Source organism: Ambystoma mexicanum, chromosome 9 (assembly GCF_040938575.1).
Source record: "Ambystoma mexicanum isolate Mex_15411 chromosome 9, UKY_AmexF1_1, whole genome shotgun sequence".
Lineage (NCBI taxonomy): Eukaryota > Metazoa > Chordata > Amphibia > Caudata > Ambystomatidae > Ambystoma > Ambystoma mexicanum.
In genome coordinates, this window is record NC_090931.1 from 951,806,460 (window position 1) to 951,829,658 (window position 23,199).

At 44.0% G+C, this 23,199-nt stretch overlaps 1 protein-coding gene across 2 annotated transcripts in view; it reads left to right on the forward strand.

Moving 5' to 3' along the window:
- ATF2 (activating transcription factor 2) overlaps nucleotides 1-23,199 on the forward strand; it is a 1,079,253-nt gene that overhangs the window by 624,131 nt on the left and 431,923 nt on the right. For both annotated transcript variants that reach the window (XM_069616143.1, XM_069616142.1), the window contains one exon: nucleotides 18,371-18,457. In XM_069616143.1, the coding sequence (XP_069472244.1) occupies nucleotides 18,371-18,457 (87 nt within the window). The remainder of the gene's footprint in view (nucleotides 1-18,370; nucleotides 18,458-23,199) is intronic.

A 23,199-nucleotide genomic window follows, 5' to 3' on the forward strand; every position in this document is an offset into this window, starting at 1 on the left:
TAAGTTTCTGATGTATACATAGAAGTATGAATAAAGCAAATCATACACACACATCTACACTCTTGCTTTGGATGCTTATAGTTTTAGTTCACTTCGAATCGTAACATGCTGCAAGTTACTAGTGTGCTGATCACATGACCTGCATCATTTGTTTTCTGTTATTTCATCTAAACATCGTTGCCATCAATCAGGAAGTCTTTAACCTTGATAACACACAATAATTGCAAAAATGTACATATTTCGGTATCCAGTGACTCCCTCGAATATAAAGCATCGAATGCAAAAGCCTTGAAAAAAATGCATCGAAAAAATGAATTTTTTTCGTAGGTAAAGTTTGTTTTTTATTAAAATGGGTGTAAGGGGTAAAAAACAGGGGTTGGGGGTACCCCCCATTAAAAAAAATGAAAAGAAAAATGAGGAAAAAAAATGTTTTCGATGCATTTTTCTCCGAGGATTTTGCATTCGATGCTTTGGATGTCGAGGCTATCACTACAAACCCATATTTCACAAACTCAAATGCCTCTTCTCTCCTTGCTCTTCTTCCTTACCAAGGTGTTGGGAATCATGTGTGCACTACCCCAGACTTGCCGAGTGATGGCTTGACTTGTTTGGTCAGTTGCAGATTTTGTTGGTGACATTACATTTTTTGGTACTTTTTATTGAAGTAAAATGTTGTGCTATTAATTCATACTTTTCCATAGAAAATTATGCCTGTTACATTTACGCTGTAATGTAAGCGGGTCCCTGCTGCCAAAGTTTGGTCAATTGCACTTCGGGTGCAAATGTAAAGGGAAAAAAGCGATGTACAAGCATGTACACCACCTTTTGCCCTTCATATTTGCACTCTGCGGTTCAAAGTGATTAAATGCTGTCTAGCATGTTGTCATGCCCAGCAGCTTTTACATTTGATTGTGAGCGACACTTGCCATGCTTGAATGTCATGCAGCGCTCACACTTACAATTAAACGCTCTGTGACACGCCACAGGAGCATTGCAGACAGCGTTTACAATGGATCCCTATGGAGTTTGCCTGCTTTATGCTGGTGCATATAGCTGGTGCACACCATAGTGATCTACAGCATTTGCACCGGCATTGAAAATCCATGCCGGTGCATTTGTGTGGTAGAGGGGAAGTGAGACAGTGGAAATAAAAGTTGTGTTCCGCCCTCCTCTCTGCTATACAAATTGATGAAAATGGGGGGTAACGTAAGGAACATGCTTAAAAGCCTTTAAGCAAGGCTTTTGCGCATTTTCCTTACATTGCACCTCCAATAACATGAGTCTCTTTAAAATTAAGTAATTTCCATAAATAAAATACATCACCATTGACACAGCAGCAAGAAACATCCTCATCTCGCCAGAAGTCACTGAAAAGCCCCTAAACAGTCAAGGAGTGAGATTGTGGCATCAACAGTCCTGGAGCGATGCGTCCATCGTCCAAGTGAAGCTTTTTACCTGACCGCATTGGCACCCCTTGTTTTAAGCCCTCCACAATTGCGGAGTGGTACCTTCTAGAGCCTTCTAGTTCTCAAAGTTTCTACCCGTTGGCAGCTCTCATGGGCCCCCGGCCAGAGTGCCCCATGGCAACCTTCCCGGAGCAGAACTCTTCCCTCTCTCAAGAAAACATGAAAATAACTCCATGATTCACACTCAGTTTTGACAATGTCCATGGTAACTTCCTGAGGTACCAGCCGGCACTGGCTTATTTTAGCCTATTTGTGCACCATTTTCCCAAAGTGTCCTTGGATGAGCAGTGCAGACTAACATAAGCAATGAATAGTGTTGAAAACATGATTCCCTGTGGAATAATACAAGCAACGTTGAAAACTTGTTTATCAGCAGAAGAATTCACATCAAGTGCAGATTCCACTGAGAAATGAAGCAAATGCATTACACGCATTTGTATGATGCATGCATGCTTGTCGGATGTTTGTATGTATATATACGTGCATGCATGTTAATGGTGTGGGTGTACATATGTATGGGTGTTATGGGTGTGAGTGTGCATGTCATTGTGTGAATGTTCTGGGTGGGTGCGCCTGTGGAGAATTAAGTTTACATTTTCTGGATGTGCATGTGGCTGAGTGACTGGTGGTTGAATGTGTATGAATGGGACTTGTGTGTGAATTCTCTGGGTACGTATTGAGACTGCAGTGTGAATCCTCTGGGTGCAAGTGTTTGGGAGAGAATGTGTATGGTTGAGTGACTGGTGGAAAATGGGTATGAATGTGATTATGCGTGCAAGGTGCTGGGGGGCCCGGGGATTCATTGGGGGCCCAGGGACCTCTGAAGCATTGTTGACATTTCCTTAAAGTGACATGGCATGTTTTACAGTAATTTTTGGGCAAAGCCAACTTGATGAGTGTTATTGAGTGCTCATGGCTGGACTGACATTTTGGTGCAGCTAGCCTAGCCACTGCTTACTGTGACATGGCATTTGTTAATGAGTATCTATGATAAAGTAAGCATAGGTGTTATTGCATAACTAGACTTGCATTTTGGTGAAGCCAGTCTAGCCATTTCTTACAGTAGCAAAAATGTTTTAATAGGTATATAAGACAAAGCTAGCATGATAAGCTGTATTATGTGTCTAAACTCACCCTCACTTGAGCCAGTTTGGACATAGTTTCTTATTGTGGCATTTCTCTATTCTCAAAACGTTTCTGAGTCACAGGTAGGGATCAACGGACTTCTTACTCTGTGCGCATATACTTTTTATATACAAAAAGAAAGTCCGATATTTAATTAGGTGTCACCTAACATTCTTCCCACGTCAAGTGGAATCAATTATCACAAAATTTAATTAAGATTCAATACATTTCATAAAACAATCATAAAAATGATCATAGTACATAAAACACATACATTATGTTAAAACAACACAAGTAGAAACACCATGGGTGAGTAATGTTGCAATAGTTTTTTTTAGGATCACAAAATGTGTGTACATATCACACTCTGATTCCTATGCCTCACTACTTTTAGCCTATTTCCTATTAGTGTATTACAAACAACCCGACTTGTACACGTTTCTGTCCTTAATATACAATCATGTAGGACATTCTTCAGGGGAAATTGTCTTGTGCCGGAATTAAAAATCTTCTTTTATTGGGGAGAAAACCCTGTTAAACAAAAAATGGACACCATATTAGTATCTTAGTAACAAAGTATCAATCTATATTGGCATAAAACTGTACCCTCATCCCTCAAAGGGTATTTCAGTATGTTTTTAATTACATACCTCTCTTTCCCATTAATCAATCTTGGGCCTGTTCTGGTATTTACAGCAGATTCCTAATTTCTTCAGGAATTCTTGCGCTTCCTCTTCTCTTCTCTACGATAGTGTACAATTTTCCCATGAGAAGGCGTTCCGTTATACCAATAAAGACTACAAATTTGGAGAGCCCAGACCCAATATAAAACAGAATTGGAGAGTGCGTTTCCGGAACACATCATATAGTTCGAGTAGAGGAGGCTCCTCGGATTATGATGAATCTGGTGACACTGATATTCCAAATAACAGGGGAGGAGGCCGTCCTTATAGAGGAAGAGGCACAAGAAACAATAGTCAGAGAGGTAACAATCAAAGACAATCTTTTTTAGGAAGAGGAGGAGATCAGAGACAGTGGGAACCGGAACAGATGCAAACAAGAAGCTACAGGGGTTGGTAGTGAATCTTTCAGACACTCAGCTCTCTGTTAAAGAAGAAGTAGTACTCAATAAGGGTTTGAATTTTGTACTTACTAAGTTCCACAACCCTTCTGAGTTTAGGATTGAATTTAACCAATTCATGCATAAAGTACACCTTAAAGAGTTCTTTATGGACAACAATGTTTTTGATAAAGTAGACAATTGTAGTGGTTTGAGAAACCCCTCCACTTTTTGTGTAGGGACCCGCAAAGGGACCTTGGTGCGAAGTACGGTACCGCAATTTGCGGTACCGTACTTAGCGCCTTCCCCAGTCCCATTGAGCCCTACGGGGCAAAAATGGGAATGGGGAAGTGCCAATGTTCAATGGGGAATTACCGCCCCGCCAACCTTGGAATGGGGTGGTAATTCCCCATTGAACATTGGCAGACTCGTTACGATACCGGCGCCAACCATGGTGCTAATAGCACCATGGTTTAGCGCCAGTATCGTAATGAGGGCCATTGTGTGCAAAGCACACAAGTATGTTCTTCTATGATAATACTAGTGTGTATATATATATATATATATATATATATATATGTATATGTTTTTAAATTTATTTATTTGTATAGGCTGAATTAAATCAACCTTTCAAATATAAATCTTCATAAAAATTCAAAGTTTACATTGGAATCAAAAATAAGACAAAAATTATTGAACAAAGATGTCAATAGATAATAAGCAATCATATGATCACAAAATGACAATGTACAAATCACCACTAATGCATCAAGCCCTTGCTAAGATTGTAGTGACTCAAAATTATAAAAATGAATTCAACATTTGTAAGGTTTTTTCAGCATAATACACTATCCAAATATCAATAACATATCAATGTAGCAGACGATAACAGAAATTGTTCGACATGTCTTAAATCCGATGTGTTACATCGAGATCATCTTCCACATCTTCCAATTTTAAGCTCGATAAAAATTTAGAGCAGCAATGCATAATGACAATTTGTGTAAGTTAAAAATACAGTGGCAAAAATTATTCATATCCACAATCAATTCATAATTAATATGTTTACAAAAAAGCTTATGTCTTAACGATTCTAGAGGAATATACTCAATCATTAAGGGGGTAGTTCATAGATTTCAGCGCAGAGGCAGCGCACGCAAGCAGTGCAGAGAGTGAGCGTGCGCCAGCGTGTGCCAGCCGTGTGCGCTAAACAGCATTCTGGCGCGCCGCGTATTCATGGAATTCCCAAGCCATTTTGAGTGCTGGTACAGAGAACATCCCGCAGCGCCAGTTACCCCCCCAAGAACGCCTCTTGTGCAAGGAAAAGGCATAGAAATCCCCAATGCAGCGCAAAGGGCCGCGCTAACCCTGCACCAGCTTACAGGGCCAGTACACTGTAATCGCGTGAAAATACTAGACGCACCCCGCTCACGGCACCCAAAAGTGTGAAAATGTACTGGCGCACCCCGCTCGCGCCAGGTAAATTGCATAGAAAAAGCACCCCCCTGTGGCGTGGGCTGACTGCGGGGCATGCTCAGGGTGGATGGGCTGCCTGCGGGGCATGGGGAGGGTGAGTGGGCTGCCTGTGGGGCATGGCCAGGGTGGATGGGGTGCCTGTGTGTATTTCAGGGGTGCGCAGGGAATTTCACATGCGATAGGCCTTGTGCGAGCGGGGTATGTGTATTTTGGGGGTGCGTGGGAAGTTTCACACGCGATACTCCAGGCGAGAGCGGGGTACGTGTATTTTGGGGGTGCGCGGGAAGTTTCACATGCGATACTCCAGGCGACAGCGGGGTATGTGTATTTGGGGGGTACACAGGGAGTTTCACATGCGATAGGTCTTGTGCGAGCGGGGTACATGTATTTTGGGCGTGCGTGGGAAGTTTCACATGCAATACTCCAGGCGAGAGTAGGGGTATGTGTATTTTTGGGGTACACAGGGAGTTTCACACACACTCAATAAAAAATTGATGGTTGTAATTTGAAGAGGCATATTGAACAAACTCAAAATTATTGACCAACATTCCTGTGATACTAAGGTACCTAGGAATTTACAGTGTCTTGTAAAATGGGTCTCTCTCCCAGGGCGGAGTACAGAGCACTCAGTGATTAAGTGAACTAAAGTTTCTCGAGTGTCACCATCTAAACAAAATCGACAGATGTTACTTAGATGTTATTTTGCTCGTATATCATTGGTGATCCATAAATTAAAACGCAAACGTAATATGCCACAAAGCTTATGTGTTGCTTTTGTATCTGACATTGTGCTTTGATGGCATTGAGGGCAAACAGGTTGAAGTTGGTACCCATGCCAGCCACAAAGCCTGTTTGATTAGGGTCGCGCAGATGGAATTTCAAAGTCCAGGCATTAAAGTCGCGCAAGACCAGTTTGCTAAACATCTTGTCCGGTGCGTCCAAAAGCACAATTGGCCGATAATTTGAAGGGACGCTGCAATCTCCTTTTTTTAAAATAGGATTAATAACAGAAGTTTTCCAAAAAGGCGGAATAAGACGTAAACTTAATATTCCGCAAAAGATTTTATGAAGAATGTGGGCCCATTCGTGAGGATTTGCTTTGAACATATACTTTGATGGCCCATCTGGGCCCATGGACCTTGAGGAATTGGCCTTCATTATGAGAGCATGGATAATATCAGGTGATGAATCTATTTGCCATGGTAGTGTAGACACTGGCTCATATTGAAGCTTTGCATATTGGGGGTCAGCATACAGAGCCGTAAAATGATTAACCCAACTTCTTTCTTGTACACCATTAATTTGAGAGTCACCTTGCTGATGGTGAGTATGGTTGTGTAAAAGGTGCCACATAGCTGCTGAGTTTTTATTAGTCATTGCACTTGCCATGACTTCACTGTCTTGTTGGAATATGTGTGCTCTCCGACATCTTAACCAGTTTTTGTACCTGCATTTAGCAGTTTTAGGATCTTGCCAGCGGGACAGATGATCGGAGGCTACAAGTTTTTTCTTTATTTTTCTGAATTCAGCTCTAATGCGCTGGGTTTTAGGATCAAAGATGTGAGAGTGACGAACTCTATTTTGGCAAGGGACCGTTATAGTTTTGACGAAGGAATGAAATAATTTTTAATATTGCGCTGGATGCACTGATAAGGAATTATACTCTACTATGCTCTTGAAGGTGGCTAATGATCTCACATTCCATCGCACGCGAGAACGTGCTGAATTTGCAATGAGCTCAGACGGAAAAAGGTTTTTTTTGGGCTGGGAGAAATTCCAGGTAAGCTGTAAAGCTAATAGTCTATGATCACTAAAGGTTTGGTCACTGACAATTAATTGCTTCACACTCTGAAACAGTCTGTTATCAACATATATGTAGTTGATGATACTCGTGCTCAAACCACAATGCCACATGAATTGAGGAGACAAATCACCTGCAACTGCACCATTGACCATATGAAAGTTGCGCTCACCCATAAATGTAATCCATTTACACACATCTTGGTTGTTGCGCTTCTCGTTCCAACAGTCTAAGTTAAGATCTCCCAAGATGACAGTGTGGGTGATTGCAGGATTCATTAGTATAATATTAAGGATGGTAGCCAGGCCAGAGTAGAAAGCATCATCGGTCATAGCCAAGATGTTACGATAAATATTGACCAAAGCTATTGACTTGGCATTATTGGTAATTTTGACTAGCTGGATGTGGGCACCTACAGAGGCCCAAGGCGTGATAGCAAACCCTGTCCTTGTGTTGACTGCCACAAGAAGGCCTGAGGACGGTCTCCCTCCACTTGGGATAGCTGGAATCAGGGCAAGGTCATAGTTATCCCATAGCGGAGGAGTAGTTAGCCATGTTTCTTGGAGGGCTATGACATGGTAAAGACAAGGCACATTATTGAAGGATAAGTGCAGGTGAGCATGGCCTCTGGTATTCCTGCTTGCAATTGTTAAAATCGATGTTGCATCGCAAGTTGATGGTTAATTGTGCTGGCTTAGGGTTATTGGAGTGTCTCGGCCTTCTCTATGTGTGCCCTGGTAGATGTTAGGTTTCAATTTGGAAATTTGGGTCCTTGCCGGTGCACACTCGGGGTCCTCTGCTACTAAAAAGCCCATCTCGAAAAGCTGCATTTTGCAGTATCAGATGGAATTCCAAACGACTCCTGAGGGGATCCATAATCTAACTACAGAGTGTGTAAATTCAGACTCAAACTCAATTTGGTCGATATCGTGTGTGGATATATAGTGCAGCTCCCCTACACCGCCAAAAATGTTTAGAACACTCTGACGATTTACATCATAAAATGGGAAGTTTCCCTCCCTGCATTTTAAGATAAATGTATGAAAGCTCGCTCGGTGGGGGTGCAAATGTCTGGAGGAGGACGGTATATATTGGTGAAGCCAAAATGAAAATATATGGGCACATCCAGAATGAAAATGTCTATGTTGTGGGTAAAGTTATGAAGATTTGTTGGGAAATGCTCCTGTGCACAGTTGGTGCCTTGCATCTATTAGATATTTTCATGCGTTACCCTACACACCTGATTGCAAACTGTATGGCCTTTTACCCAATTTTATAATGCATAATTTTAACCCACTATTCAAAACATTTTCTCAGGGGGAGAAGTCCTCCCTGTACACAAATAGCCTTTTCTTGGTTCAGGTACCCTCACTACGCCCAGTCGTTCTTGCATGCTAGTAGAAAATATTTATGCCCCTCCAAATAAAAATGTCACCAGCTGCCACTGGTAGCTGGTCCATTTGGGTCCTAGGACTCAGACATTGCCCTTTGATTCTACACTAGGTGAACAATTTCAGCTTTGATTAAAAACAATAACACACTTGCATCATTCACCTAGCGCAGCCTAGCGTGCCCCTGCAGTGTCATGATCATCATGGGCCTTGGCATTTCAAGGTGGCCCATGCCAGCCGGAGTGTGGCACGTTCTGTACTTGGTTGAGGAGCTTAGGGGTTTGAGGGGGGCTCCTCTCAGCATAGTTCGCTTAGGCGGGCCACAAGTTTTGTGTTACACCGCTGGTTATATGATTGCCCAATTAAGAAAACATCACCCACTTTAAGACTGCTTCATCGTTTGCTTATAAATCTTTTCAATCCATTGACACCATTGACCTTCAGCTGGCTACTCTAAAGCTGTATATTTGTTTTCAGTGACTTCAGTTGCAAGCTTCTTCCTACTCTCTGGGCAACAGCATATTTCATAAGCACAATAATGTTATTAGTTTCTAGCTTTCTTTTAGTTGAAAATAGAAGCTAATAAAGCCCTGCTTAACATGAATATGCACACGACACATAAGTTCTAGGTGACCATCCAAATGGCATTCGTTCGACAATTAGGGGGCTACTTCCCAAGAGTGTGACCACCATATGTCTCACATTGTCTAATGTTTCAATACTTGTGGCTTGTACCATGCAATCCAACAGCTGGTATTCCTCCCAAACAGTGTGTTACACCTATGATGTAATGCTCTAGGCGCCTTCTGCTGTCTTTTAGAACCATTTCTGCATTGATGTAATTTGCAAGACACCCTGTTTTAGAAACAGTTCCTAAATTATAAGCCACAGTAACTAAGAGTAAACTCCATTTGCACCATGAGTAACTACGCATGTGATGATCCAAAGGTTTTGAAATTGTTAGTAGAAATACTGGCTAGTGAGTTATATTATTACATGGTTTGGAAGTGTAGAAGAACCCAATAAAACTCCTGTATCAGGAGAAATAATACAGTCTAAATATCCTGCCAGCGGATACAATTTCTATTACTAGGAGTAAAGGTTTCACTGCCAACTTTAAGGTGAAATAAATTCCTTTTTGACTTTTAGTAGTCTATTTTGCTGTTCATTTCACAGAAAGTGCAAATATTCTTTAAACAGCAATCATAAAATAGGTAAATCCCCACTACATGTTCTCAACATGTTTCTGTTTACACCATCTTCATGAGCAGTAGACATTTAGACAAAGAATTATAGAACAATTATCATCAGTCTCAGCAAAACTACCTGGAAGTACACAGTCATTAGTCATCCCACTTACTTGGTGGATTAAATAAGCACTCCTATATCAACAACCGGTCTCCAGCAGCAAATGAACATCACCACTACCAGGATCCTTGTCAATCCTCACTTGCATCACATGAATCAAGGTTCAAAGTTGATCAGCAAATTCAAAGATCTTGAAAAATTAATACCAAAAAATGAAAACTCCTCAATTATTCAACTACTTCTCCAGCCATGGGGTCTGGCATGGATTCACATCCTCATGAATAACAAATATTCCTTGTCGTCATGCTGGTAATCCTCAGTAAAAGAAAAGACAGTTTAACTTTCAATTTAAAACTGTATTTCTCTTCTAAACCAATCACTGTCCTCTGGGCCATAATGCCCCCATCCAATGGCAGTCCTCGCCCTAATCCCCGCCACTGGCAGCCATCTTCAGATTTGTACCGCACGCTTCAGTTTTGGGAGTCCTCGAGTTTGCTCTCCGAGCTATTTAGTACGTTTTTTCAGATTTCTTCGCAGAAAAGTTCAATTTTTGTGTCCAAGAGCCTGTGTGCTCTTTTCCTCATCGGCCGGCAACGGGGACCTGTTGTAGGTGAAGTTTTGTGCCCCTCAAGGGCGAGGATTCGTCAAATTTTCCAGAAGGCCCTCTTGGGCCTACTTTGAGCCATCCGACCATGTCCGAGGAGAAGGAGGGAAGGACCCTGTTCAGGCCCTGCACCAAATGCAGGCTACAGAATGTCTTTGTGGAAGACAAGCATCTGCAGTGCATTTACTGCCTGCTCCTGGATCACAACGCGGATGGGTGCGAGATATGCCTCGGCTTCTCGAACAAGAACCACAGCGGCAGTGGGAGGTGATCCTATGAAGGTGACGCCTGCCCCCATGGTGCAACACTGCCACGGAGGCATCCGCAAAGGCAGCAAGTAACCCTGGATGGGTAAAGACACAGGTCCATGTTCCGGTTCAAGGCCCTCAGAAAGGAAAAAGTGGGGGGATTGAGGAGGCCCCGAATCAGCCCTCCAAGGTTGGCGTTCAACCCATGGATATTTCATCCACAGAGGAAGAAAACCAAGAGTCCATTCATATGGTCAACGAGGGGGACAATGACAACAACAGCGGCGCAGGGCTTAACGCTGCCTCGTTACATCCTCAGCCACGGGACATTGCCATGGACATTTTGATGACTCTCCACGCCCTGGTTTTCTTGACGTCGCTGGACCTGGAGGACGCATACTTCCACGTCCCCATTTAAAGGAAACATCAAAAGTTCCTACAATTCGTAGTGTAAGGTCAACACTACTAGTTCAAGGCCCTAGCATTCTGCTTGAAGTTTGCCCAAAGAGTGTTGAAATGCCTAGCACTGGTGGTGACTCATCTGCGTCTACAGGGCATACACGTATACCTGTATCTGGACGATCGACTGGTGCGCGCCCGCTCTTGGGTGCTGGCCAACGAGCACACGAAGGAGACCGTCAGACTGCTGATGGAGCTGGGATTCTCTGCAAGGTATCCAAAGTCCTGCTTAACGCTATCACATAATGTGCTGTTCCTTAGTGCCAGACTCAACACAGTGACTTGCCTGATATCAAACTCAGAGGAGAGACTAGCAACTGTTCAAGGTCCAGCGACTGTCGTTGGCGGAGATGGCCACGGCGCGGACCATCAAGTGGTTGCTGGGCATGATGTCCTGCATCTACCTCATCTATCTCTGCAGGTTGCAGATGCGGACCCTACAGGAATTCTTGGAATACTCGTTGAATACAAGTGTACGGAAGCTTTGCAACAAGATCCCTCTCAACAAAGAGTTCCGGTGGGTGATATGGTGGTGGGGGGTGCACTCCCACATCGCCAAGGGGACAGGTTTTCAAACCCTGCCATACTAGGAGACGGTCACCACAGACTCCTTTCTGGAAGGTTGGGGGGTTCACATCGGACGTCTACACGCCAGAGGCCTGTGGCTTCCAGAGGAGAAGAATCTGCACATCAACATTCTGGAACTACGGGCAGTGTTCTGGGCCCTCAAGTTTTTCCTACTGTCTCTGAAGGGCAAGGTGGTGAGGATCTTCATGGACAACACCTCCACCATGTTCTACATGAGCAAGGGGGCACTCATTACCCAGCGCAGGACTTGTGGCGCTGGGTCATCAGGCAGGGGGATGTTCCTTGTCCCTCCATCTGACAGGCATCGAGAACACCATTGCAGACTCCCTCAGCATGGAACTGCGCTCTTGCTATGTGTGGGAAATTTGTCAGGATCAGGTGGACCACCTGTTTGTCAAATGGGGCAGACCCCCCGATAGATTTCTTCACCACGGCCACAAACCCCAAATGCCAGAGGTTTGCCAGCAGATTCCACCAGCCGAGGAGCATGGGGGACACGTTCTTCTTCCTGTGGGAAGGCCTGTTACTGTATGCGTTCCCTCTTTTCCCTCTGCTGCTATGCGTCATCAACACACTCATATTGATGCAAGATGATGCTCTTCGCCGTGGCATGGTCAAGGCAGATTTGGTAGCCTATCAGCGTCGCCTCCAGTCAAGTTGCTAGCATTTCCGGATCTGCTCACCATAGAGGGAGGCGCAAACCTGAAAGCATGGCTTCTGCAGCCTTATAGTTTGAGTTTATGAGTTACCAGCAGACTGCAGGGAAGTTCTCACCAAAGCCAGTGTATCGTTGACTCTGAAGTGTTATGGCCATAAGTGGAAGCGCCTTGATCCATGGTGCCGGTCGCAAAAGATTAGCCCTCTGAGGGTCATGGCGCCACAGATTCCTCCATACTTGCTGTCCTTGGCGAAAGCTGGGCTGGCTCACGCATCCATCAAAGGACATCTGGCGGCCATCTCACGCTACACCAGATCCCCAGGGAGTTTCTCAAGGGACTTTTCCGATCCTTCGCGCCGGTGAAGGCCCGTGCCCTTGTGTGGGAACTCAATGTGGTTCTGAAGAGGCTCATGGGGGCACCTTTCGAGCCTATGCATCACGCCCCACTCAAGTTTCTCTCGTGGAAGACAGCTTTCCTTGTGGCCATCACCTTTGCCAGACGTGTGGGTGAGGTCCAAGGCCTATCCTGCAAGCAACCCTATCTGACTTTCCACAAATCAAGGGTGGCACTGCGTACACACCCCTCTTTCATGTCAAAGGTTCAGTTTGAATTCCACCTCAACGAGCTATTGGTGTTGCCTGTTTTCTTCCCGAAACCTTTGTTGCTGGTGGAGAGGGCCTTGCACTTGCTGGATGTTGCTCGTGCACTGAAGTCCTAGGTGACCCGTACAAAAAGATTTCGGAAGACTTCTCAATTGTTTGTAAACTTTGATCCTGTGAACCATGGAAAAACCTTGTCCATGGCTTCCATTTCGAGTATGCTCTCCGGCTGAATCTACCGACCGCTGCCGGGCCGTCTGAGAGCCACTCCACCAGAGCGATTGCTGCAACAACCGCATTCCTTTCTGGTGTGCCCCTGCTGAACATGCGGTGGTCCACGCACAGCTTCATGAAGGTCTACTGCATCGACAGGGATTCCAGGGAGGAGGCCTGAGTCGGCCAGGCAGTGTTACGCAACCTGTTTGCTGTGAGTCTGTTCCAGAGGTAAGCGTTAATTGCGTCTGTTGAGCCTTGCCACCTCTTGTGGTTGTGTAATGTTGTACTGCTGTGTATTCATTATTCATGAGCATGTGAATCCATGCCAGACCCCATGCTGGAGAAAGTTTAAGTTTCTTACCTGTAACTATTGTTCTCCAGCATGGGTCAGGCATGGATTCACATGCAAACCCTCCTTCCGGCCGCTCTGCAGCTCTTCTTGGTCATACTGCCACTTTTACGTGCTTACCAAATCTGAAGATGGTTGCAAGAGGCAGGGCTCAGCGAGAGGACTGTCATTGGATGGGGGCAGGTTGACTCAGAGGACAGTGATTGTTTTGAGGACAAATTAAAAAGTTAAAATAGAAAAGAAATGAAACAAAGACTTAAGGAGAGGCCGGGTTATGACACATGAACAGTATATAATACAATCTCTAAGCAGCATCTTCAGTAATTAATGAAGTTGAGATAGACCCAAGATGGGTCCCACTTGTATGAAAACTATCCCCACGTGGCTGGACTCAGCAACGGAAAAAGCTGCAAACCCCCAAAAAGGATACATAAAAAAGGAAAGAAGGGCTTCTGAAGCGTTCATTCACAAATTCACTTTGATTCTTAGAAAAAGTCCGTTAATGTTCCTGTGTTCTTAAGTAGATTTTCCTGGGTCCCAAAGACCATCAAGTGAAACTTGTTTATCGTCCTCTGGAGTCTGTATGGAGCCAGTCTGTGTAACCACTGTATACAGTAAATTTCTCAATGTAAAAATAAACAGCTCTTTTTTTGGTTGTTACCTGGAGCAACTCTGATCGCTGTCTTTGACGCACAGTGACTCGAATTTTATCCAATATTTTCCCTGGAAAGCCCCTTGGGCTACATTTCAAATGCATACTGTGTTGACTTTTAATTAAACATTAATCTTCAGACAGTAGCTTTTGGACCTTGAACATCTGAGAATACAGCAGATGCTGCACCAACAATTTGTGGTGAATTATTCCCATCAATTTCTTTGGTCTACTTTTCCAATGTTTGCTAAAATCAGTATTATCAGTGAGTGATCTGATAGTGTTCTGGAAAATATTATGTAACCTTTTACTCTAAGAAGCAGCTTCCCTCAAACCAAAAACATACTTATCGTAGAACGCATATCCTGTATTGAAGATTAGTGTGTGTACTCTTGTGCCTTCAAGTTTAACTTAACCCATTAATCCACCAAATTCAGGTTAGGTATAATGTGGAATATATCTGATCCTTTTGTAGAAGTGGACCTGTTTAGAACTCCTTCCAAACTCCTTCCAAACCCTCCTCCATCCCCTCCACAATCCTTCCAAACTCCTTCCACTCCTTCCAAACCCTCCTCCATCTCCTCCACACTTTCTGCAAATGATTTTGCACACTACTTTGCTTCTAACATGTCTACCATTCGCAGTACCCTTGTTACTTACCTTCTATCTCCTCCTCCTGCTTTCTTTTCTCCACCACTCCTACCCTCCTCTCCTACTACTATGGGCCTCATTACAATTTTCCCGGTCCGGTAACAACGGTGCTGGTACGCTACCGGCACTGTTGTTATCGGACCAGAAAACTATGAGTTCTGCTTGCGGGTGCCTTTCTGCCCGCCAAGTGTGACCTGGTGGGCGGACCGGCACCCGCGAGCTGACCTCGACGGATGCACCGGCACCATTCATGAATGGTGCCGGTCCATCCGGCCTCCCCATTCCCATTGATTCCAAGGGGACTCAAATGGGAATAGGAAGTAATAATTACCGGCACCCGGCAATGGGGATTTACTGGGACCGCAGGGGCTGTAATGCCCCGGTAGGTCCCCATTGCCGGGTGACGGTAAATTCATGACTCCGGCACGGCTACCACCAGGGTCATAATGACCCCCTGCGTCTTCCTTTGTGCCCACCAGGTCTGATGAGATTTGTGCCTTACTCCTCATGGCTCACCCTTCCTGTGCCCTCACTGTTCCTGCACAGTGTGAAGCACATAGCTCCCAGTGTTGCTCAACATGTCATTTCCCTCTTCAATGTCTCTCTTGATAATGCTACTTTTCCCTCATCCTATACATCAGCTACTTCCCTCCCTCTCCTTAAGAAACCTTGTCTCGATCCTTGCTGTCCTGCCAACTTTCGTCCTGTCGCTTTTCTACCACACTATTCCATTTCAACATCCTAGAGCAAATAGTATTCAATCGACTTACTGAGTTCCTTTATATAATCAACCTCTAGGGCCCTCTTAAATCTGGCTTCCAACCTCTGCCTTCTCCTCAATGTCAGCAGCTTCATCACTTCCGCACATCCAGAGGTGTAGACAGGGTAGGGCCTGAGCGGCAAGACCCACTCAACATCTGTAAATACCCACTCAGCAGCACGTTGTGGCCATTTACAGATGTTAATGTCACTACAGTGGGCCCAACTACATTAGCTTCAGGCCCCAATTGTTAGACGAGCCTGGCTATGCCTCTGCACACGTCATGCAAACCGTTCAGCTATTCTTATTCTCCTTGACGTCTCAGCTGGATTCGAAACGGTCAACCATTCTGCCCTTCTCTACGCTATCTCTCCTTGGCATCAGATAAGGCCCTTGCTTGGTTTGCTTCATACCATGCCCCTAGACACTTAAGTGTCCTGCAACAGCCTTACATTCTCACTCACTCCCCCACCTTACTGTTGGTGTTTCCCATGGGTCTGTCCTTATTCCACTTCTCTTCCCTCGCTATACATCAGCTCTTGGCACTCTAACCTTCACTTGTGGCTTCTCCTATCAACTCTTCACCGATGACACTCGGACATCTTCTTTTCTCCCCCCTTATCTGACAAGCTGTTGTCCAGAATTTCAAACGGTGTCTCCACCATCAAATATTGGATGGTGTTTCAAAGACTGAAGTTCTCTACTTCACAGCCAAACATTCTAGCTCTTCCTCTCCCCTCTTCTTTTCTTCTCTCCTGACTATCTTCCTTACTCTGCTTCCGCTTGTATCCTTGGTGTCATCCTCGACCCATCGCCCAATTTCTCACTCTTCATCTCTAATTCTGCCACTGCAGCCAGACTCAACCTCCTCAATATCTGTCATCTTCCTTTCTGTACTGCTAAACAGCTACTCTTCTCCTTAGTCCTTTCTACATCTGACTGCTATGCCAGCATCCCATATGGCCTTCCCAACTATGCTTTTTCACCTCTGGACAAAGTCCTCAACTTCGCAGTCCGCACTCTTTTCAACCTTTATCGCTGTACCTCTATGTCCTCTGCCCATTGCCAGATTTGCTGGGTGGATATGAAACAAAGAGCGTAGTATAAACATCTTCTCATCTTCAGTACTATCCATGGATTTGCCTCACACTACCTATCTTCTCATCTCACTCACTACTCTCCCCCTCGCTAGTTACAATCATCCTCAGCTCACCACCTTGCCTCTACTTGAGCCCCCTGCCCACCCTCTTGTTTCTGCACCGCCCTTTCCTCGCTCCCCTATTCTGGGATGCCCTTCTCCTGCTCGGTACTACTCAAACTCTGTCACTATTTAAATCCAACCTCAAAGCCCTCCTCCTTTCTGAAGAACCTGTTTCCAAGCGCTCTATCTTACTCCATCGCCCTGCTTCCCACTCGCCCTACCCTCACAGGCAACCCTACAGACCTTTTCCATCAGCCCCTCCATCCTTAATTTAGCACTTTCTCCACCAACCCATTCCTATGTTATTCTGTCCTGCCCTCGTCACTGGTTTATGTTTTAACCTTCCACTGCAACATTTGGTTTTAAAGTCACACTCTATCACCCCATTGTCAAGGACCCATATCCTCGACTCTGTTAACGATATTACATTTTGTATGCATTTTTGTGCCAAAATGCATGCTTTGCAGCGATTTCTATAAATAAACAAATGGGACTCTCCTCTGCCTTGAATGCCTCTACCTTCACTTCCCTGACAGAGGACTTTGGTATTGACTGTATATTGACTGTATCCCCATCAGAGGCACAGTGAATTCTTCTTGTTCTTTTTAAAGTCCAGAGAGGAATCAAAAATGAGGGGTTGCCCGTCTCCTTTTAAAGGCAAACTGCCACAGGAATTGGTCCAAAGCAAACCTAGTATAAGGATTCCAATTCCTGTTGCTGTAGCAAGTGCCCATTGTCTTATGACATCAAACCCAGTGTACCTTGCTTGCAGGACATGAAGGGGACAGGAAAAGGAAGAGAACCCTAACAGAAAGCAAAACGATAGGACCCTTATCGAGGCCTACCTTCCCTTTATGGCTACTCGGCACCCTTTCCCATGCCTGCTAGCTTTAAAGGACATCCAGTGATCATTGCCCTGGTGTGAGGTTGGCTGTGGGTCATCGCAACCTCTGAAGCGCTGTTCCCAGGAGACCTCCTAGGGGAAGTGGCTATGCCCTGGGGGAAGGTTTGACGCTTCCTGATGGAGAATCAAAGAGGATGCATCCTGGCTATTGTTACACATAGCATCTGTGGAAAAAAACAGCCTAGACACCAATATACAGAACTCATGTCATAGTTCAACCCTGCTTACAGAGCCGACACTGGTGTGATATCAGATTGCTGTGGCTGCATACTTGTGTGTCCTTAGAAGTCACCAGTATGTCCAAGGCATACAATTATCAGAATCTAGACCAGAGGTGCAGACAGGTAAACAGCCACCTCTGCCTGCTGTGTGCCAGCAGCTGTCAGGGATACACAGCTGACGTTTGCACCTTCTGTGTGCCACAGCAGAGCTGGTGCTGAAGTTGGCATTAGACTAGTTATAGCAAGGCACATGTGTGCACTATAATTTTGGCATGGACCATTTATGAAAGGTGCTGTGTTGCTGGCGTCTCTTTCAGGGAAACAATTACCACGTCATTTTATTTGCTGTGAAGTGGCTTTATGACTAGATATCGTTGACACAGATAGGTTTGTGGGTTTTAAATGAATAAAACACAAACTATGAGAACATAGTCTGAATAAAGTAAACTTCATTATTTTACCCTATCTAATTTTCTATATATGTGCTTGTGGGTAATTTCATATAGTCTGTTTATTCCTACGTTACTGGGACACACTTTGTTTACTATTTCCACAATGGGTATTGACAGTAACATGTACATCATTTATGTAAATGTTTAATGCTGTCTTGCTTTTTTATGGTTGCTTTTCAGATTGTTAGACCTGTCACCGTGGTGCCTAATGTCCCAGGAATCCCGGGCCCTTCTTCCCCACAACCTGTACAGTCAGAGGCTAAAATGGTACGTGTGATGGAACCTTCTGACAACTGTTGCTCTGTTTCTCTCTCATTCCCCCAAACATCTGCTTAATTTTAGTCATGTCTACTAAGGTAACGATGGTAATTAAATATGCTGGCTATATATGTTTCTTCTACATTTATATGGTGCCCTTTCCTCTCTGAATTTGGCATAACATGTGTTTCTTCCTACATTTCCTTATTTTATAAACCATTCTATCTATTCTAAATGTTGTCCTGATACTTGTTGGGGACAATTCATGCTTTTCACAGAGCAGTCATATACCTATGTTACATGCACACTGCTGCCAATTAGCAGCTTGCCAAAACATAGTTACAAAACATGAAATGCCTCTAAAAGATCACTGTTTAGATTTGTGATTTATAGACTGTATCTTTACATTATGGTGGGTGGAGGCAGATATTGCTCTGTGTGCACCTCCACCGTAGAAGCCATGTTGAGTGTCAGACATTTTTGTGTCAGGAACAAGCATTGACAGCAATTTGATGGCTCTTTTAGAGTCAGTAAAAATCCTGCATGGCACAGGGACTTTAGCAAGCCACACAGAGGTCAACATATAACCTTCTCTTGATTGGATCAGGTGTCATAGGAGGTGTTAGGTTGATCTCCCTGAGCCCGTCCTGGCCCGCTGCAAAAAAGAGTATTGCAGTCACCATGACCTCAAACCCTGTGCAGCAAACCTTCCCAAAACTGAGGAGAATCCCCCTGGAATAAGAAGCATGTGAAGCACTATCAGCACTCCTTTGATCAACTTGGGCGCTTGCCATGGTAACTGAGAACATTCGTTTTTTGCACTATAAACAATTGCTCAAAGGGGCCTATCAGAATGAGGGTGATGGGAAATTTGAAGCAAATGGCTATTGAGTGTCAAACAGGTTGGAGAATGTGGCACTCCCATTGAATCCTTTTCTCTGCACCCCCCCCCCCCCCAACCACCACCACACCGGCCAAAGACAATGACATGCATCACCAGACAATAATTCTCTATTCACAGGCCAAGCATCCCCAGCTATTTGTTTCTGTGTTTGCCTGTGTGGCTGTTTTAATGTGTATGCATCTGGTGCGAGCTGGGAAGCATTGCAAAGGGGCAATTGCCCCCCAGGATTGCTGGGCTGTTGTACCCTATGTCTTAGCTGCAATATGTCAAAAAGAAATTGAAAAACAGACAAATCCTTCAGAATCAAGCCTGCTTCGAAGGAACCAAGAGGTACAGGCCTTTGTGTAGATAAATGAGGCATTCGTCTTGATTTCAGAAACGTTGAAGATAGGCCTGGGTGACCCCCACATGTAGGTCGCAACTGTGTGTTAGTGAGGGGCAGAAAAGCCTAGGCCGCATGTTCATACCACCCATCGACAATATATGCATTAAAATAACAGATTCTGCATCCCTGGATGGTAAGTAATGTTGGCACCACTGCAATTCATACACAATTGATTTGTTACAATACTCCGCAGTTTATCAAGAATCCTACCTCTGTGTTCTGGTACATTTCTTTACCACTTGTGGGTTCATCAGAAAAAGAGTTTAATAGCCCTCAGAATAGCACCATGCTTGCTACTATAAGGTGATTATATAAATGGCTGCTGGATTGTTTGGGGTACTGTTTTGGCACATCTGAAGAATGTAACATTCAGTTATTAAGTCTGCTTATTTTTCATAGGCTTTTCCAGAACACTTATGTGAACAACAAAAGGCACACATACAAATCGACAGCATATACACATATATAGATACGTAGACACATGGAAAACGATGCATCCTTACACATATACTTTGCACAGTCACAACTACACTCAAACATATCAACAGTCACATACACCAAATCATTAACACACACACTTGCACAAGCTACACCTTCCTTGAAAACCAAATAAGCATAACAGTTCTCTCTGTCCATCTCTCTATCACAATTTCCCAGGCGCACTGCCCTTGAAGTTTTTTCTACTTCCATAAATTTAAATACACTGCCAATATTCTAGAAAACGATAAAAGCCAAATGGTCTGCGCGTTTTTTGCTCTGTTGTCCAAGTGCAGACTCCATTGACAAAATTACAATTGTAACAAAGATGAGCAATACATGGGAGGACACAATCCATTTGAGAACAACTTACCCCTAGTATAGTTCTTTCGACTCGATGTTCCTCCCACGTCTTACTCATCATTGCCTTCCCATCCTTCCCCTCTTACTTGCGGAGAATTTCTGCGATTTTGCACCTTCCTCTCTTTCCACGTCTGGTTCACCCATTAAAGATGGCTGAGCATCGAGAGGGGATACAACTAGAGCTGAGGCAACGGTCACCACGCAAGCTAATTAAACCAGTGTCAACGTCACGGCCGAGAACAGGACGGAGGTCGCCGAGAGCCACGACTCGACGCTGCATGGCACCCAATACTATGAAAAATGTTTCCAAAGTGGCAAGAAGATTTATGAGTATATCAAAGATGAGGAATACGTGGGAGGAACATCTAGTCGAGAGAACATTACCAGGGGTAAGTAATTTGTTTTTCTCACAGAGTCCTTGAACATGGCTAACAATATCACTGATTCAGCTATGCTATAAGATCAACAGAACATACAAAAAACAAAATGTAAAGTTCAAAAAGCATTATTGATTTTTTTCAGGATGGGTGTATTTAACAACTATAGGGTTTAGGGATTCCAACTAGAAATAGTTAGGATCACCATAGAAGAGGTGCAACCAATCACATCAAAACAGATGGCAGCAGCAGGGGTTCCAAAGCAGGTCTTTCAAAGGAAACACTCACAAGCATGACCCATTTCAGAGAGGGGATGAAAGGTTTCACTCTATATTAATGGTATCAGGCTATGTTGGAGGTTTTTAAACATCATCTGCTCCGTTTGACATAATTCATAAGAAACTAGGACAGGAATAGAGTCTCCAGGGAATCCTCCATTTCCCTCCCCCATGCAGCAAATCTCATGACGACAGGCATCTCAGTTCCCCATGCCCCCTCCAAGACCAAAAGGAAGGATGTTGAATGTGACTTTGTCTCGAGTCCTGATCATATTTTTATCAGGACCTTTCCCAGACTTTCTGGTTCAGCATCTCTAAACAAAATGAATCTGATACCTTGCACCACGCACCACTGTTAAAAGTCCCATCGAAGGGGCTCCCTCTTCAGCTCTGCCTCAAAAATGCTGAATGTCTTTACTGGCACAGGCTCAGATACAGATGATGAGAATAAAGATTCACCGGCTAAACTTTGTAATTAAACTATTTCTAAAGCAAGGCAGGATTTGGAACTTCTTTCGCAGCAGTGTTTTTTCTATATCACCTTTGCAACAAACCCCATTTTTACAATGGAAGGCTTTGTGAAGAAACAGGCTTTTAGTTGGCTAAACCGCATTTTGAGTTAGCAGAAATCTTAGGGCTGTTGCTACCGGATTCTTAAGAAAGATACTTTTTGTACTAATGGAGCATTTGCCAACACCGTCTACTGTTGCTTCTGCATCTGTTGGTACCAAGAGTTAAGTCCTTTCGCCATCTCCAGCATCGTGCTGGACATATAATGAAAAGCATTGGGAATGTCAGTGTAAGAAAGCTTACTTGAATTCAGTCCTTCAGTTAAGGCAAATTAATACTTCAACCATATTGTATGGCTACAGAATCCTAAATTGTCAGAACCAGGATATGTTTGTAGAGTTCCTCCTTCATGACGCAGTAGAAGGCTATGCTTACTGGATTGCTGAAGGCACAGAGACAGTCCTTCTGGAACTCCAGATTAATAAAGTTACGTCGCTGGGGCAGCTACAGCAATGAATGGTGCTGTGTGTATGAGAAGTTGTCATTCGATTTATATTTTTTTGAATGGTAAGACTTTGTTCTCTCTCAGATGAGTTACTGCCGAAAGGCAAGGCTGGTATAAGAGCTGTGAAATCTGAGTTGCCTCTCTGCTCAACTGAAATCTGGTTTCATTGGAATGCATGGAAGCCCTACAAAAAGAACCAACCATCTACTATTCTTTGTTGAGCTAAAGGCGTAGATGTGGGCTCAAGATAATTTTAGTGACCACGTTGGCGTTATCGTCCACACAAGAGCCCAAGTAGGCTGCTTGACTTTACACATGATATGTATGCTTTTCTGTTTTGACCTGCTTAAAGGAACTGCAATCGGAGTAGCGGGAATACTCGTTCATTTTGTATCTCATTGAGGAAAACCGACTCAAGACCATTGGATTGTGACTCCCATCAAGCAAAGCTATTCGCTTGGACTTGCTGCTATAATTCCTGTATTGTGTCCGAAAATGCAGAAAACATTGCTTTTCTCCCATGAGTGATCTCTTGCCTCCTTTTCATGGGTCACTAAAATTGGTTCCAGAAGAACATCACAGGCAGAATGTTTACTTCCACTACGCTATCACCTGATATCTGACCATATGTGTATTTTGGACCTGCAGGGGTTGAATCAGTATCTCTTAGTGGAACATTTTTGCAGGGTAACTTTGTCTCAAATAAATTCTCAGAGCCTTTCAACTCGGAGATTGGAGTGCTTCAGTAAATCTATAGGCTATCTGCTTTCACAATGTTATTAAATGACTGTAGCCATTTCCCCCTTCAGCATTAAATCATCTCACAGGCTTTAGATGAAACAACTGTATGTGATAGCGGCACATTTGTGCCTTCCGTGTATAGAACTATACCCTTACCTGCACAAATAATTACTCCGGGCCTAGCCCAGTGGTCATGCTACAGTGTTAAGTA